This window comes from Nannobrachium achirus (assembly GCF_963921795.1).
Source record: "Nannobrachium achirus genome assembly, chromosome: 20".
NCBI lineage: Eukaryota > Metazoa > Chordata > Actinopteri > Myctophiformes > Myctophidae > Nannobrachium > Nannobrachium achirus.
This window is the reverse complement of record NC_137827.1, coordinates 29,932,353-29,947,294: the sequence shown is the minus strand read 5'-3', so window position 1 is coordinate 29,947,294 and position 14,942 is coordinate 29,932,353. Positions and strand designations below refer to the sequence as shown.

General features: G+C 42.3%; 1 protein-coding gene across 1 annotated transcript in view; it reads right to left on the bottom strand.

The window, feature by feature from the left end:
* The window catches only part of aqr (aquarius intron-binding spliceosomal factor), an 82,352-nt gene that overhangs the window by 45,447 nt on the left and 21,963 nt on the right, over window positions 1-14,942 (bottom strand). The window contains exons 17-23 of the mRNA XM_080750745.1: window positions 14,775-14,916; window positions 13,854-14,032; window positions 12,026-12,193; window positions 4,736-4,905; window positions 2,318-2,559; window positions 1,857-2,006; window positions 1,035-1,104 (exon numbers count right to left, since the gene is read on the bottom strand). Of these exons, the coding sequence (XP_080606871.1) occupies window positions 1,035-1,104; window positions 1,857-2,006; window positions 2,318-2,559; window positions 4,736-4,905; window positions 12,026-12,193; window positions 13,854-14,032; window positions 14,775-14,916 (1,121 nt within the window). The remainder of the gene's footprint in view (window positions 1-1,034; window positions 1,105-1,856; window positions 2,007-2,317; window positions 2,560-4,735; window positions 4,906-12,025; window positions 12,194-13,853; window positions 14,033-14,774; window positions 14,917-14,942) is intronic.

Here is a 14,942-nt window from a genome sequence, read left to right as displayed (position 1 = left end):
ATGGTGTCTATAAATGTTGTTGTAATTAACTTCACCTTGCGGTTTGACATCCACATAGTCTACAACTCATTGACATTAAAGCAAGACCTAAAATGAGACATTAAAGATCTGTATGTACATATTACTGGATAGATATGTCATTATATACCGTACTTATTTAGTACAGTTTTAACATCTGCTCTTAATTAACTCCACTATGTCTACAGCTGAATGGGTGAAATTAAAGCAAGGTATAAAAGGCAACATAAGGCGATGTAAGGTGTATTTACATTTTCAATGTGATATATCATCAATTAAATTGGATCTTTAAAGAAATACTTTATACAATTACAAGAAATGTACAATATACTAACTGAAATCCACCACTTCTCAATAAATATTCCAGGAGAGGTAGTGCAATATTTCTGACAGTTTTTGTGTCAAATATTGGAACGACCCAGTGGAAATATGATTTGAACAACCCAGCTTTACGTTTATGTTTATTAAAGGATCCCCATTAGAGACGCATGAATGAGCTTCTAGTCTTCCTGGGGTCTTATTTTGCTATAATGAACTCAAACATGAATTAAACATGAGTGAATAAACTTCACGTCAATTTTGATTCCAATTATCTGCAGGATTCATCTAAGTTTTACACTAAACGCATGACTTGTTGAAGAACACAGACAAAAAAAGAAAATATAAATATTTTCATGAAATGTTTTAAATTTTGGGGCGCCTGTCGGCCTAGTAGTGGACCAGGCGCATACCATATAGGCGTTGCCATTTCGGCGTCGATGCCTGTCGGCGTCGCCGGTTCGATTCCCGATCCGGGCGACCTTTGCCGCATGTCGCTCCCTGTCTCCCCCATTTCCTGTCAGTCTACTGTCCTATCCAATAAAGGCAAAAAGCCCAAAAACAAATCTAAAAATAAAAAAATAAAAGGTTTTATAAATTCCATAAAATGATCATGACTGCAAACAATAGTTCCTAAATTCTATGTCTTTTCCCAGGTGCTTCATGATGCTAAGTCTTTGACAATGTTAGACACTTACCATGGTTAGTCCGGGTTGCATGCCAGCTCGAATGGCTTCAATCTGAGTAGGTGTGAACTGGATGGTGTTCCTGCAAGACATAAAGCAAAGATTTGCATTTTCTGTTCCCATGACACGAACATACTGTATATCTGTATGTTTTTTATGGAGATGTAGCTGTGAGTTACATATGTGCGTTTATTATCGATGCTTCATGCCACGAGCTTTGCTGTGATGTTTTCTAAGCCTTCATGAAAGCCAGTTCAGTCAGGGCCTTCCCCAAAGGACTTTTTAGCCCCAAGATTTCAACATCAAAGTGAAAACTGAATATTATGGAATACCATCAAATGAATGCTAATTTTCTGAAAAGAGCAATTATTCTGTGGTTGTTATCTCCACCAGGAGATCATGTTTTCAACCTGGTCTGTGTGTGCACATCTGTCCGCAGCTAATCTCACAAACAACTACAATGATCAGCGTCAAATTTCTTGTGAACAATGACAGCAAGCCAAGGAACACAATTCTTGAATATTTTTCAAATCTGTCAACAACCACCAGGTTTGGGCGGATCTGAGCACTGAGCAGACTTTCCATGCAAAGCCTGTGAATTATTTTAATACCTTATAAAATGTCACTTTCCCATTACATAGTCAGTCGAACATACTCGAACTTCAATTCCACAGCAGATCTTTTTGAAAATAGAAATTGAATTATTCTGAACATTTGCCCAAAGTAGTGGGCTAGGAGAGGCTTAGAACCTTCAGCAAAACCCTGCTAAGAGCAGAAGAATAAGTTTACTTATGATCTTTAAAAAAGACCCTGAAACTTGACTTTGGCACTTACCGTTTGGGCTGGTTGTAAGGGTATGGCCCCCGGTTTGGGGTGACATGAGGCTCCACAATTAAACATTTGTCGTCTTCTTTTTCTTCTTCTTCTTCATCAGCCTTCCTCTTTTTCCCTTTGTCAGTTTGGTTCTGGATGGGGAATTTAATTCTGGAACCAAAAGCCCAAGGTTGTTGGTTAAATAAGGGCACAAAGAAATAGAAGAAAACATATTTACCTTAATTATAGCTTGCTATAATTATGCCATTAATTATAGCAAGTTTAATGTATAGAGGCCAGAACAAATTCTTCAGAGGATAGCAAGCTAATGCAGCAATTGCATTATCTCGCTATCCTCTCGACATTTTGCAACAGTTAGAAAAATAAACAACATCTTTACTCTCAATGCTCATTCATTCATCATTGAACTTTAATAATAAACCTCAGCTCTGCAATCACTTTCGACCTTTGTTGACCCTCACCTGAAAGGCGGTACTTGCAGTTCGCTATTCTCTTCAGTGACCTTGACGGTGTAGCCAGGGAAACAGGAGCGCAGGTGGTCGAGGGTGAGGAAGGTGTCGTTGAAGTCCAGGGTGGAGATCTGATTGGGCATTTTGGAATAGTGGGCACTGCCTGGGTCGCCGTAGCCGAGGATGATGTCGTGGAGCCAATCTGGGACGACACACTCTGTGTTCATCAGGTTTCGGATGGTCTCAAGCACTGCCTGGTTTACAAGCAGACAACAAACGTGGACAGCTCAAACAAATATATGTTTTGAAAAACACTTTGAAGTCTGATTTATATGCAGATTGTCTATTGTTTTCTGAGAGACACCGGCACGCAATAAAGTTTAAATCAGGCATTTTTCATATACATTTTTCCCTTCAGGTTAAAGAACTACAGACCCTTTTGGGGTAGAAATGATGATGATGTGGGGGAACGCTAAATTTGTGCATCAATTATATTTTAATGAGCTGCCAACTGTCAAATTCTTAATAGGGAACCTCGTCGGAATGTTATCTCTGATCGCAGATAAGGGGAGGAGAAGAATGTTTCTGGGTTTGCTACGAGTTAGTTGACTTTCTTCAAAACTGAAAGAAGCCCTTGTGGTTTCATTTCAAAAACATCTGTCAATCTTGTGGATTTTAAATGACAGAAATGGACTTTAGAGAACAGAAACATAACATATCTTTGAACAAACACTCCAGTTGATAATGAAATTGGACTACAACATCCTACTATTAAATTAATAAAGTCTGCATCCATTTTTCTCTGCAGTGAGTTGAATCATCTGAAATTCAAATGTACGGAGTGAGGAACAGAAATTTTAATGTTTTATTTGAATTTCTGCCATGCGGAAGGGGATTTGATCGGTCAAGGTCCCATAATCCGGCCGGACTGTGGGAACAGGCTTCAGGCTACAGTATACACACAATGCCAGAAAGAAAGCGTGCTCAATGGTGCCAAGTTATGAAGGACTTAGATTTAAAGCATGGCAAGCTGTAGACATAGCAAGGCTGCTGTTGTATATTTAATCAATAAGGACCCATAGCCCGGACGGACAGTGGGTCAAAACCTGGCTTTGGGGCAACAATGTACACCCACACAGAAAATGCTAGCACAGAGAGAGAAGTATAGTAGGAGTTGCAGTCCCAATTCTGCACATATTTAGTGTGCATGCATGGGTATGGACTAGTTAGACAGATAGCCTATATGAATGTAAGCACAAGCCAATGTGTTTAGCCTTTTCATGGCTTGTTAAAATAAAAAATAAAATAGAAAAAACACAATGGCATATGGATTAGCAGCTCTTGAAACAAGGATATAGAACGGGGATTTCCTTTTCTCTTATCCTGCTCTGTCATCAGGCTCCTGCAAGCTGATCCTACTGTATGTAGTATAACTGACGGGCTTGTTGCCAGGGATGGATTCTTGGAGGGAGAGAGAGTAGAGAAGGTAGAGCATTGCAAGGTCACCCAGGGAGGAGTCTGTTTGGGGGACCGGTGGGAGGGGTGTGGGGGCTTGATCCGGTGGTAATCCCACCAATGCCCTGCCCCGAGCCCTCCAGCTCAAAGACCCAAGTAGTCCAATACATGTGATTGATCACCCAGGGGAGATGCTAGGAGGGCAAGAGCTCATGGTCTGGAGACTGAGAGGCAATTCTCCAACATAAGAGGAAAGGGAAGGGAACAGAGAGAGGTAGAGGGAGAAAGAAGAGGCAACATCTTATCTAGGTTCCAGGTTAAGGATCTGCATGTGTTAATTATAACCATGTTTAAAAGGCTGACCGAGCAGTCAACTGCAATATAAAAACAATACTGTATTTTGGATCAACCTTGTGCTTCAAACATTGAAAATAAAAGTGCATGAAGTAAGATGACATTTGAGGTGGACTCTGTAAACATGGTTCTGTGTCCAGTCAATGGTGTATTGACAAATTGTGCAACTTTGTAAAGAATAATTTGGATACTCTACCCTGAATTTACCAGTTAATGCGGCCACTTAGATATTTTCCAATCTATCCCGTTCCCGCTTGTGTTTACTGATGTGTGTGCTGGTAACGGTAAACACAAAAGAGGAAGACACAAGTGTGACAGGGAAAGTGAGGTAGTCTATGGACAAACTATTTCACAGTCTTAAAATTACATGAGCCATCTGTGTTTCTGCATCTTGGAATGATGCCATGTGTTTATCGGTGTCTAACGATGGGTGACAGAATGGGCTGACCTGTGGGCAATGCCAGACACTTTGGAACAGTGTGTGTGTGAGTGCAGTTAGCACTGACAGAACGGACAGTAGCACTGGGTAAGATATCTTTAATCTCTCTGCATATGGCAGAGAGATATTTGTTATCACCTACAGTCCTACAATCTAAGATCCTCATATTAAAACACCCCTACCTTGAAGTTATTCTCCTTGGGTTTGCGCCTCATGATGATGTTGAAGGTCTCATAGGGATCCTCTGTTTTGCTTTGGATGCTGCTGGTCATGTCCTGCTGGTACTGGTTTGGATCCAGCCACACACGGAATGTTCTGGAGTCTCCTCGCAGCTTAGGTTTGGGATCAGGTCCTGGGGGATATTTGTTACAAATTATAAATTTCAACTGTTTCAATGGTGGGCACAGACATGAAGCACTTAGCAGACGCTCTTAACATTTACTTCCCCAACCTAAGGATCCCGAGAAAAAGCTGTTGATCCTCTCCGCCAGTCCAGAGGAACCTGAGAATGCTCTAATCGATGTAAAACAATCAAAAGTATGATCACTGATCGGCCATTTCTATGTACTCCAGAGACAGTGCAACCGGTCCCATTTGAACGACGGGTACTTCTGAATGAGTGTCCATCCAGCAGTGTTCCATTAGCTTATTACTGTTGAGACGGTGACGGTTCAAAGTTACAGAATCAGCTTTATTACATCATAGGTCTACAGAAGTAAAAAAAAAAATCGAACCTCTGTTCGAAGTGGAGCTGTGTGTGTGTGTGTGTGTGTGTGTGTGTGTGTGTGTGTGTGTGTGGGTGTCTGGCCTGGCCTGAACAACAGCGCCCTCGTGTGGTCACAAAAGGTCCTGTAGGCTACAGACAGACAGACAGACAGACAGACACACAGACACGGCCACACACACGGCCACGTATAGGGAGCTTGTGTTCCACACAGCTCCAAAAAGTGGGTGAAATTAGTTTTCATGCATACAGTAGTTCCCATCGTATCATTATTTGCATATAAAGAAAAGAAGACAAGAAAGAAAAAAAAAACATAGTTCCGGAGATTATATATATAAAGGTGCGTGAGCATAGCAGCACATGTATACTGTGCATGATATACAACTGTGTGAGATGTGGTCTAAAATACTACCTGTGAGATGTGGTCTAAAATACTACCTGACATGTTGGTGAAATGTGACTGTCGTGCAAATGTAGTTTATCCACGCATAATAAGCGTCTGATCTGTATCTGTACTTTATGTACAAGATGGGTGATTCAGAAAAATAGCATTTACTGCTGAGACTAATTTATTTATTTATTTGGATCCCCATTAGCTGCCACTAAAGTAGCAGCTACTCTTTACGGTCCACAAAATGGCGATTAAACAAATTTGAGATGGGTGATTCAAAATAATTACTTCAGTGTGGAAGGGCACAAAAGGAGAGAGACTACTGTACCATTATGGACCAGCATACGATGGCATGTAATGCGTCGTATCAGATATCATTAATTATGTGCCACTCTCTCTGTGAATGTGCTCTGTGCAAAAGACAGAATGTGTCTTTTGTCTTTTATGGGAATGAATTGTTTGCCAAAGAATGTTCACTCACTTGTAGGTGCTAATGCACATGTAAGCAATGCCATACTTTCGTCATAAAAATACTGTACATGTCAACATAGAGCATGAGCTATGTGCCATGCAACTTGAGCCAGCTGCCAAATGTAGGGCACATATGTTGGTTTAACCTCAGTCTAAGAGTCAAGGGACTTGCATAATTCTCAAGCAGACCTGTACAAGGCTATTTCTTGAATATGTAGCTAATGAGCTAGATTGTATCAATGTGCAATCTGTCCAGAGTCAGTAGCTTATATAACCACTGCTAATGTACAGAATTCTTTTGACTATGACACAAACATGCAGACATAAGAACTTTAGGTATATTTTGCGTCACGAAGACAAACCGATTTTATTTTAAAATGCTATATTGAATTGAATTTGTCTAATTTAGATGTGCTAAGAGGTACAAAGCACTCATTTATAAAGGGTGTGGCCGTGAGTTGTTGAGTATACACTTTTCTGTAATGACCCATATACATACAGTAAGGGAAGCAGATAGACACAGAAAGGGACAGAGGGACTGGTTCCTTGAAAACTGTAACCCCTCAAAAATCCCAAACGGCAGTGTTAAATATCCTTATATATCCCCCCCCCCCTCCCCCCCACCAAACTAGCTTGCCTTGCTAAAAACAGCTTATCCTTCAGTTCTCCGGCTGGGCACTGCCTCACCTCAGCAGTAATGGGCCTTACATTCTGATGCCTCTTAGGCAGGAACAGGCGTTACATTGCAATGCCTGACAGCCTAGATGAGGGCTTTCTGCTTACTCCCATGGGGAGCTCGAGGGTGATGCAGCTTTCGCAAACATATAAATGGAATTCCTTCATGGTAGCGCAGGACAGGGAGTGGGCTAGTGAAACTCAATCCTGTTGGCCTCTAGGGCATTAACGAAAAAGTCGACAAGTCTCATTACACAAGTCGACTCCCACCAGAAAGTCTGAAGTCGAAGTTGAAAAAAATAAATAATAATACTTTCTATTGTGAAAATAGCAGATCTACATGCTCACTAGGCCTGGGGCGGTATGGACATTTTGTTACCGCGATTACCGTCTTCCCATTTACCGCCGGTACTGCGGTAATTACCGCACCCCCATATCTATTAATTAAGCTTTGGCGATAAGCCAAAATATTGCAATCATCTTCCCAAAAGTCGCCTCTCCACAGTGGAGAGGAGACACAGCCTGACTGCCCGAGTTATACTTCTCTGTACAGCACAGCGGGTCTGGCTTTCAAAGGAGCAGATCTACAAGCTCACAACACATCGCATCCGCGACGCGTTCTGAGCTTTTAGTTCTGCACTGTCGGGTTACCATAGTAACGTAGGCTAGCTACTTGGGCTTTTCAGACACAAACAGCTGTGTGAACAAACCAGAAGAGGAAGGGTAGTCAGATCGTGTACAGTGATTCTGTAAACTCACGTCACGTCTCAACTCTCAAATCGCAGTGATTGAGTGCTGCTATATACAGGTTTTAGTTACAAGACTTGACAGAAAAGGTTATAAAATCGCCGACGCGCCGTACGGGGCACAAGGTGCGACGCGGTGGAGAAAGTAAAATAGTTTTATTTTCGGTTTTACTCCACGCGGCCCGCGCTCCGACAGTAATCCGTATGAATAAAAAAAGATATGCCACAACACAAGGTATGTATTAACATCCTTGTGTCGAGTGGATTACAGAGAAAGTGTATGCTATGCTGCTCCGTCATAGAGTTGTGCTCCGTACCCTGCTCTGTGCACTGTGTGCAGGGCGTGATTCCTAAACCCACCAGGATTGAGTTAAGACCCGCCTCACTCCTGGAAGTCCTCGCGTTTCCACGAGGCGGGTCTTAACTCAAGCCTGGTGGGTTTAGGAATCACGCGTGTGCAGGTCTGTGTCTGAGTGACGTATGTGGCTTCCAACGTGTGGTACACGGCCCAGAGCAGAGCGGCATGGAGCGCATGCGGTCCTCGCTTCTCCCCCGTTTTAAAACTCGCTTGTTTTCCAATAAAAAATAGACCTTTTTTTTTGTCTTTTTACCGCGGTAAGCACAATGACACCGCGGTAGACCTCGGTATACCGCGGTACGGCGGTGCGGCGGTTACCGCCTCCAACCCTAATGCTCACAACGCCTCACGATGCGAGGCGTTGTGAGCATGTAGATCGTCTATTTTCACAATTTCTGCCTCTATATTTGACAATTTGGACAATGTTTAATTTGCCATTTTAGAGGTATTAAAAAGTCCTTAAATTGGCACTTTAGAAATGTGAAGATACCCTCTATACATTTAACGTTATGTTGGTTTGTTTACAGTTGAGTGAGAAAACAATGTTTCACATTAAGTTAATCATCTGGGGACCCCCCAAAATAATTGGGGGGTCGTGTATGATGTGATGACATCATCAAACGATAAAGTCGACTTCAACTCAACTTTTTACTGAGTCGAGTCGACTTGCAAAAATCACAAGTTGTTAATGCCCTATTGGCCTCTGATGTGTTGAGTGAGTGACTTACAATTATGATTTAGGGATGAAACATTTTACGTGTTTCAGTGGAGACGGTAAGTCACGTGATTTCCTACTGTAGTTTCCAACGCTACTTCTGAATACCGCACAGAATTCATTTAATTTTCTCCAAACACAGACATTATCAAATGTAACTAAACATCATAAAAACATCACAATCTGACAGAATCGCAGGACCCATAATGTTTTTGGTACACAGAGTTCTTATATGACGTGATGTTGCAAAAGTGTATGGGATTTAGAATGGAGAAGACAACTCCGTGACCCTAGGGAAAACTTAAAGGAGTAGTTCAATGTCTTGCTTATGGGAGTTGTAATAAACACCTGTATTGCCCCGAAACCTGTCTCGAAGTCCTGACCTGTCAGCCTATTACCCCCTTAGGAACCCACACTGAGGACTGCATGCATTCAGGGCGGTGCAGCCCCCTGAAGAGGATGATAGTTGTATTAGCTTGGTTCCAGCCCATAGACCCCACCCACTCTAAGAGTGGACTGTTTCTCTGGTCTGGAGTTGAATAAATGAATCGGGCGGGGGTGGATCAAACGAATATCCAATCCGTGCAGCAGTTGAAACGATTACATTTTAGGAAGTTCACACACAAGGCAGGCAGGCACACACACACACACACACACGCGCATGCTCACGCTGATTTCACCAAGCTGTTAATGTTGATTACATGTTTCTGGTCGCAGTTCTGTGTGGACGCAGTCACTGGTACAGACAGACACACACACACGCCGCGATCACGGTGCATCGCGATCACCGGTGTGTAATAGTGTTAAGAAAGTTATGCGTGATTCAGCGAGCGTGCGTGTGACTTGCCGTTATGCCTTCAAAGCCTATATGGCAAGCAGAAATCTCTGCCAGATATACTTTCACGGTGGAGAACGCCCTGTCCTTAGCTCACAGAGGCCTGGAATAGGATAACATGTAACTTTCACACCATTCCTCAAACACTCGCCACTTACCAGCATAAGGTTGACAGGGCCTTAGCACTTGAATGGTGGCAATGACATTGTGGGGAAGATCCATAGTGCTAAAGTTAATCCCCTCAGGGGCCAAGCCCATAGAGCCAGGTGCTCAGGATAGAGATGATATATCTCGCCCCATGCCTAAACGGGAATGGCCACGGCTGACTGTAAAGGCCATTATATTCGGTCCACACGTTAGTCCCTTTGAACATCGCCACCTTGGATGGAGCATCCATAGAGTGAGTAGACCGATATGAATACCTTGGTATTGGGCTGGACAAACACCTATAACCTTCATATAGATCATGTGGTCAAAAAACTCAAATTCACCTTGAGCTTTTTCTATAGGCAGAAGCACTGTTTTTCATGCTCTGCTCGAAAACAGTTGGTCAAAGGTCTGTTCTTGTCACAGCTGGACAATGGAGACACCATCTATAGAATAGATTTGCCTGCTCCTCTACACTGGCTGAACTTGACCCCTTGTACCATGCAGCCTTGAGATTCATTAACACATTTGCCATTGACTCGATAACGCATCAATTGCTCTTTTCATTGTTTGTGCCGTCTCCCACACCGGATGACTCTCACATCATGCCGTGAGAGAGTGCTGCCGGGTCAATCCCCGACCACGGGACTGTTCGTCTGACTCAGTGGTGGAAAAAGGGCTCACATTTTTAGTAAGTAAAAGTATCAATACTGCGATGTAGATTAAGTTATAAGTAAACGTCCAAGCACATTTCTATCTATTAGGCCAAACCTCTTTTGACAAAATATCAAGACTATACTGTATGAAAGCCTTTTAAAAATGTTTATACTATTGGAATCTTTCTCCAAAATAATTAATTAGATTACATCATGCCACTGAAAGATGCAAAGACAAATCTAGGTCAGGGGTGGGCAACTTTGATGATAGAGGGCCACTATATTTTCACACTCACTCCAGAGGGCCACAATGCATATTCAGTCAAAAATAGCCCAAAATAGCCTCCAAGCTCCAAGCTCAAAAAGTGACACAGTGTGAGGCGTTTTGAGCTTATAGATTGACGTTCTTTATGAGGAGATGGAGTGGAGACAGTAGGAAGAACACCACCAACGCCTTTTCAACTCTCCCAAAGTTGCATAACAGATGCATGGAAGCACTATCAATGTCACCACTCGACCATAACAGTGAGTAGCCTGTATTTGATTCATTGCTGGCCAGATTAATCTATCAATCAACCTTATGAAACAATTGCGCAGACCACTATTTCTCATTATTGTGAAGTCAAGACATGTGTTGTCATGAAACATGATGCAACAGAAACACCTTGTTGTGAAAGCAGTATGCGCCCATGCAGACACAGCCTGTGCGATTATTGTCCAATATAATTAATTCCCTTATGCAAGATGAAGCTGTATGCTTATTGTACAGCCTACTACTTCTTTACATTCAATTAATTTTCAGTTAATTTTCAACTATACTATATAGTTGATCACGGTGACCGGCAGTTTAAAATCCTAGCGCGAACTGTGGTCCGTAAATGTATGTATATTACCATGGGACAATGTTTGTTTAATGGACTGACACTAATAATTTGATTTATTATTAGATATTAAATGCATTAAAGAAATGCAATTTGCTATATTTTGTGAATATCATATTGTGAAGCCTGTATCGGGAAACAAATTGCATCAGGGTGCAACATCTCTTGACTATGATCTGTATATTTTGTTGGAAAAGCATATGGGTGCCTCATAGGATGCAGACGATGCAGTTGTGGTCTTCAATCCAATAAAGGAAGCAGAGAGCAAAGACAGGAAGCTCTCAGGTGTTGTTGCTGACCTCAGGTTAATGGAATGTTAATGTAGACAGGTCAGGTCACGCTGTGACTGTCACCATGACAACTCTGCTCTGACCTGCTCCGTTGGGCTTGATGGGAGGGGGAATGTCACGTCACGAGTCACCGGTGTGTAAGTGTTAAGAAAGTTATGCGTGATTCAGCGAGCGTGCGTGCGTGTGTATATACACGTGTGATTGTGAGAGTGCACTGTACGTGTGTGTCAATGTGTTGCGTGCTTGTGTAAATACATGTGTGATTGTGAGTGTGCACTGTACGTGTGTGTCAATGTGGTTCTAGACATGCTTGCAACTGTGTTTAGGTCTGTGCAAACATAATAATACATATATGTGGTCATGGGCATGTCAGTGTTTTTAGCTCAATAAAAAAATGTGCGTATATGCACTTGCCTCCATGTGGTTATAACGGGGTGTGCGTGTTTGATCTGTATACGTGTGTATGTGTGCATGTGTGTCAATGGGGTTATAAGCAGGCGTGTGTGTGTGTGTGTGTGTGTGTGTGTGTGTGTGTGTGTGTGTGTGTGTGTGTGAGTGAGTGCACGCGCACACGTGAACCTACCCTCCTCAATAACACGTCCCTTGTCGTCCAGCATGCCCTGCACCTCACAGCCCCTCACGTACACCAGGCCAGTCTGTTCCACGAAGGGCTGCCGCCGGTCGAAACGTGTGCCATAGGGCAGGCAGGGCCGCACCGTGATCAGAAAGCAAACATCATGCTTCCGCAGCCCTAGAGAGAGAGATGGGGTGTTAAGGGAGAGAACACGAGAGAGAGGGAGGGAGAGAGAGAAACAGCCCCGTCAGCACATGGCTGATCTTTAAAACATGAAGCTATAATTATACAATGGGATAAAAGCCAGGGAAGAGAATCAAATCATAGGAGTAAGAGAAAACAAATTGGAAAAACTCATGTGGGATGGTCTCACACTAAGCAGAGATTCATACCTACAGTAGTAGTGATAATTCCCTTAGACCCGTTCCTATGTCAAAGCCACCCATACATTGAACAACAAGAACAATGTAGGTGTAACTAAGACAGGCTGGAAAATATATTTTGACATGCAAAGATGATCAACTAACATACAACCTTTGACGGCCACTAAGCTTTTAAGTAAACCTGGCATTTTTACATGCTAATGTGCTAATGATGCTAAAGATGCCAGTGCGGCTTTGTGTTTTGGCGATGTGAGTGGCTTTCGAGTCGTTAATAATATCTGCAGATATAACGATCTCAATGCAAAGAGGCTTGGTTTGATGTAGTCTAATTCATTTAAAATTTGTATTTGGATGGTCTGTTGGAAAACGTACAGAATATTTGAAACTTACAAAAAGGCCTTTGGGACAAGCCTATGGCTGACGAGGTAAAATAACATCTATAGTGCCTGTTCCTCGCATGCAGAGACAGCAAGAAATGAGGAAATAAAACACAGAGGGTTGGACAGTCCCAAGAAATGGCACGCCTGCACACAGACACAAGGCTAGGCAGGGGTCAACAGGCCAAGGCCAGGGACGATTGGATAGAGTGCTCAGGGAAGAATTTATGGAGGACATAAACTGCTTACTTGATTGTTGTGCAACACTGCTGTTACGGTTCCCTAGTAAGCCCACAAGACAATTTGCCTTGTGGGCATCCCATCTATTATAGGGTAAATGATGCATTATAGTTGCACATTGTGGGTTTGAACCCAGCGCATCGTGTCTACATTGTCTTCCTTACAAACTAATTGTTATTTTTAAGCAAAAGTGGTGTGCTGCTTAGCCATTGACAGTTGACCGTCTCATTGAGGTGTTTTTTCGCCTCGATAAGACGGTTGTTTCAACAATTCCGTTAGCCTTGCACATTTTCTAATGAATCATTATAAAGCTTTGTTGTTATGAGCTGCTTAGCTATTGTCAGCCAGCGGTATTGTTCAGGGAATTATAGTCTTGCTTGGACAACAAAAGGACCAATTATATGAAGATACGTTGAAAACGGGTGGTCTTTTAACACATTTAATTCAAATCCAACGTTTCACCGCCAAAGACGAATTGGTGTTTTCAGTGATCGTCCTAGGTTTCTAGGAGACCGATCCAACCGGAAATGACGTAATCCATAAATGTTTCTCTTCGTCCACTCAGAAAAATCCATTTATCTCTGATTCATTTCCCAGATTGTTTTTGGTCAAAACAAGCTATATCTAACAGACCATAACTAAAGAACGGATGATTGCGGATAAAATATTCCTTTACCGGTTGATCGTCAGCCATTGTTTAAATCCTGATCACATGGTGTGTTCCGTGTGTCGGTGAAATAAGGTAAAAAGACTGAAAAACCCTGGAAATCAATGTGTTAAAAGCAATTTTGAAACAGAGACACACAGACAGACAAACAAGACAGACACACTCCATACCTTCCCACTCATGTTTGATATGATCTCGTACGTTGAGGTTGACAGTGATATCGGCCCGCACACGGGCAGGCCAGTTCTCTCCTATGTTGGGTTTGGCTACCTCTACTATGGAGAAAGAGGTGATGGGCTGGGCCATCCTCGCCCAGCCTCCAAATACGACACCTCCATACTCTGACTGCCTGCCATGGAGAAGTCAGACACACAAAACAGGCAGGCAGTCAATCAGTTTGTCAAAGACAACATTAAAAGTCAACATCAAAGACATCAAGTTGAACAAATGTTAGAGAAATGAATAAATCCTTCAACATATTTGTTTGTATGGCTGCCATAATAGCAGCCCTAATCGTCCGCAATAGAGATCAGATGCAAATCCAGTGGTGATCATTCTCACAATCAACCGCTTCACGCCTTCCTGGCGATCTTTTTCAAAGTGAAACCCAATGTTGATATTTTCTGTGACAGGGTCAAAATTGAACTGATATTACAGTGGAATCACCACTCAAGGTTACCATTTTTAAATCAATGATTTTTGTATCGTGCAGTTGGATTAAAACAACTCATTGTACATACATATAATCACTTTAACACTTGAGATTACATTTAAATTGCATTACAAATACAATAATTCTACATTGAAACAGCTAGGGATCTTTCTAAACATTGACTTTTTTAAATTATTTTTGATAAAGTTTAGCATTTAAAAGTTTAAAAGAGGTTACACCCCTACCAAAGATCTTATAGTTCAACAGAAGAATTAGCAGGCTGGAAGTGACCTGGACAGTGGGCTCTGGTCAAACATTTACAAATCCATGAAGAGGGTGCAATGAGAGTATCACTCTGCTATATGAGAACATGGGGTAGTTGCACCAGATGCCAGTTTAACGGCACATTGTCAAATGCAATGCAGAAGTGGTTGGTTACCATGGTTTCATACGCATTACCACATCCTCTATGTCCTGTCGGATCTCATACGTAGACTCTAGGCGAAACAGGTTGAAGTTCCTCAGCAGGTAGTCATGGAGCGTCAGGAACTGAAGGTTCAACTTAGGTAGGGCCAGACAACCTGGAACACACGCACACACATAAGTC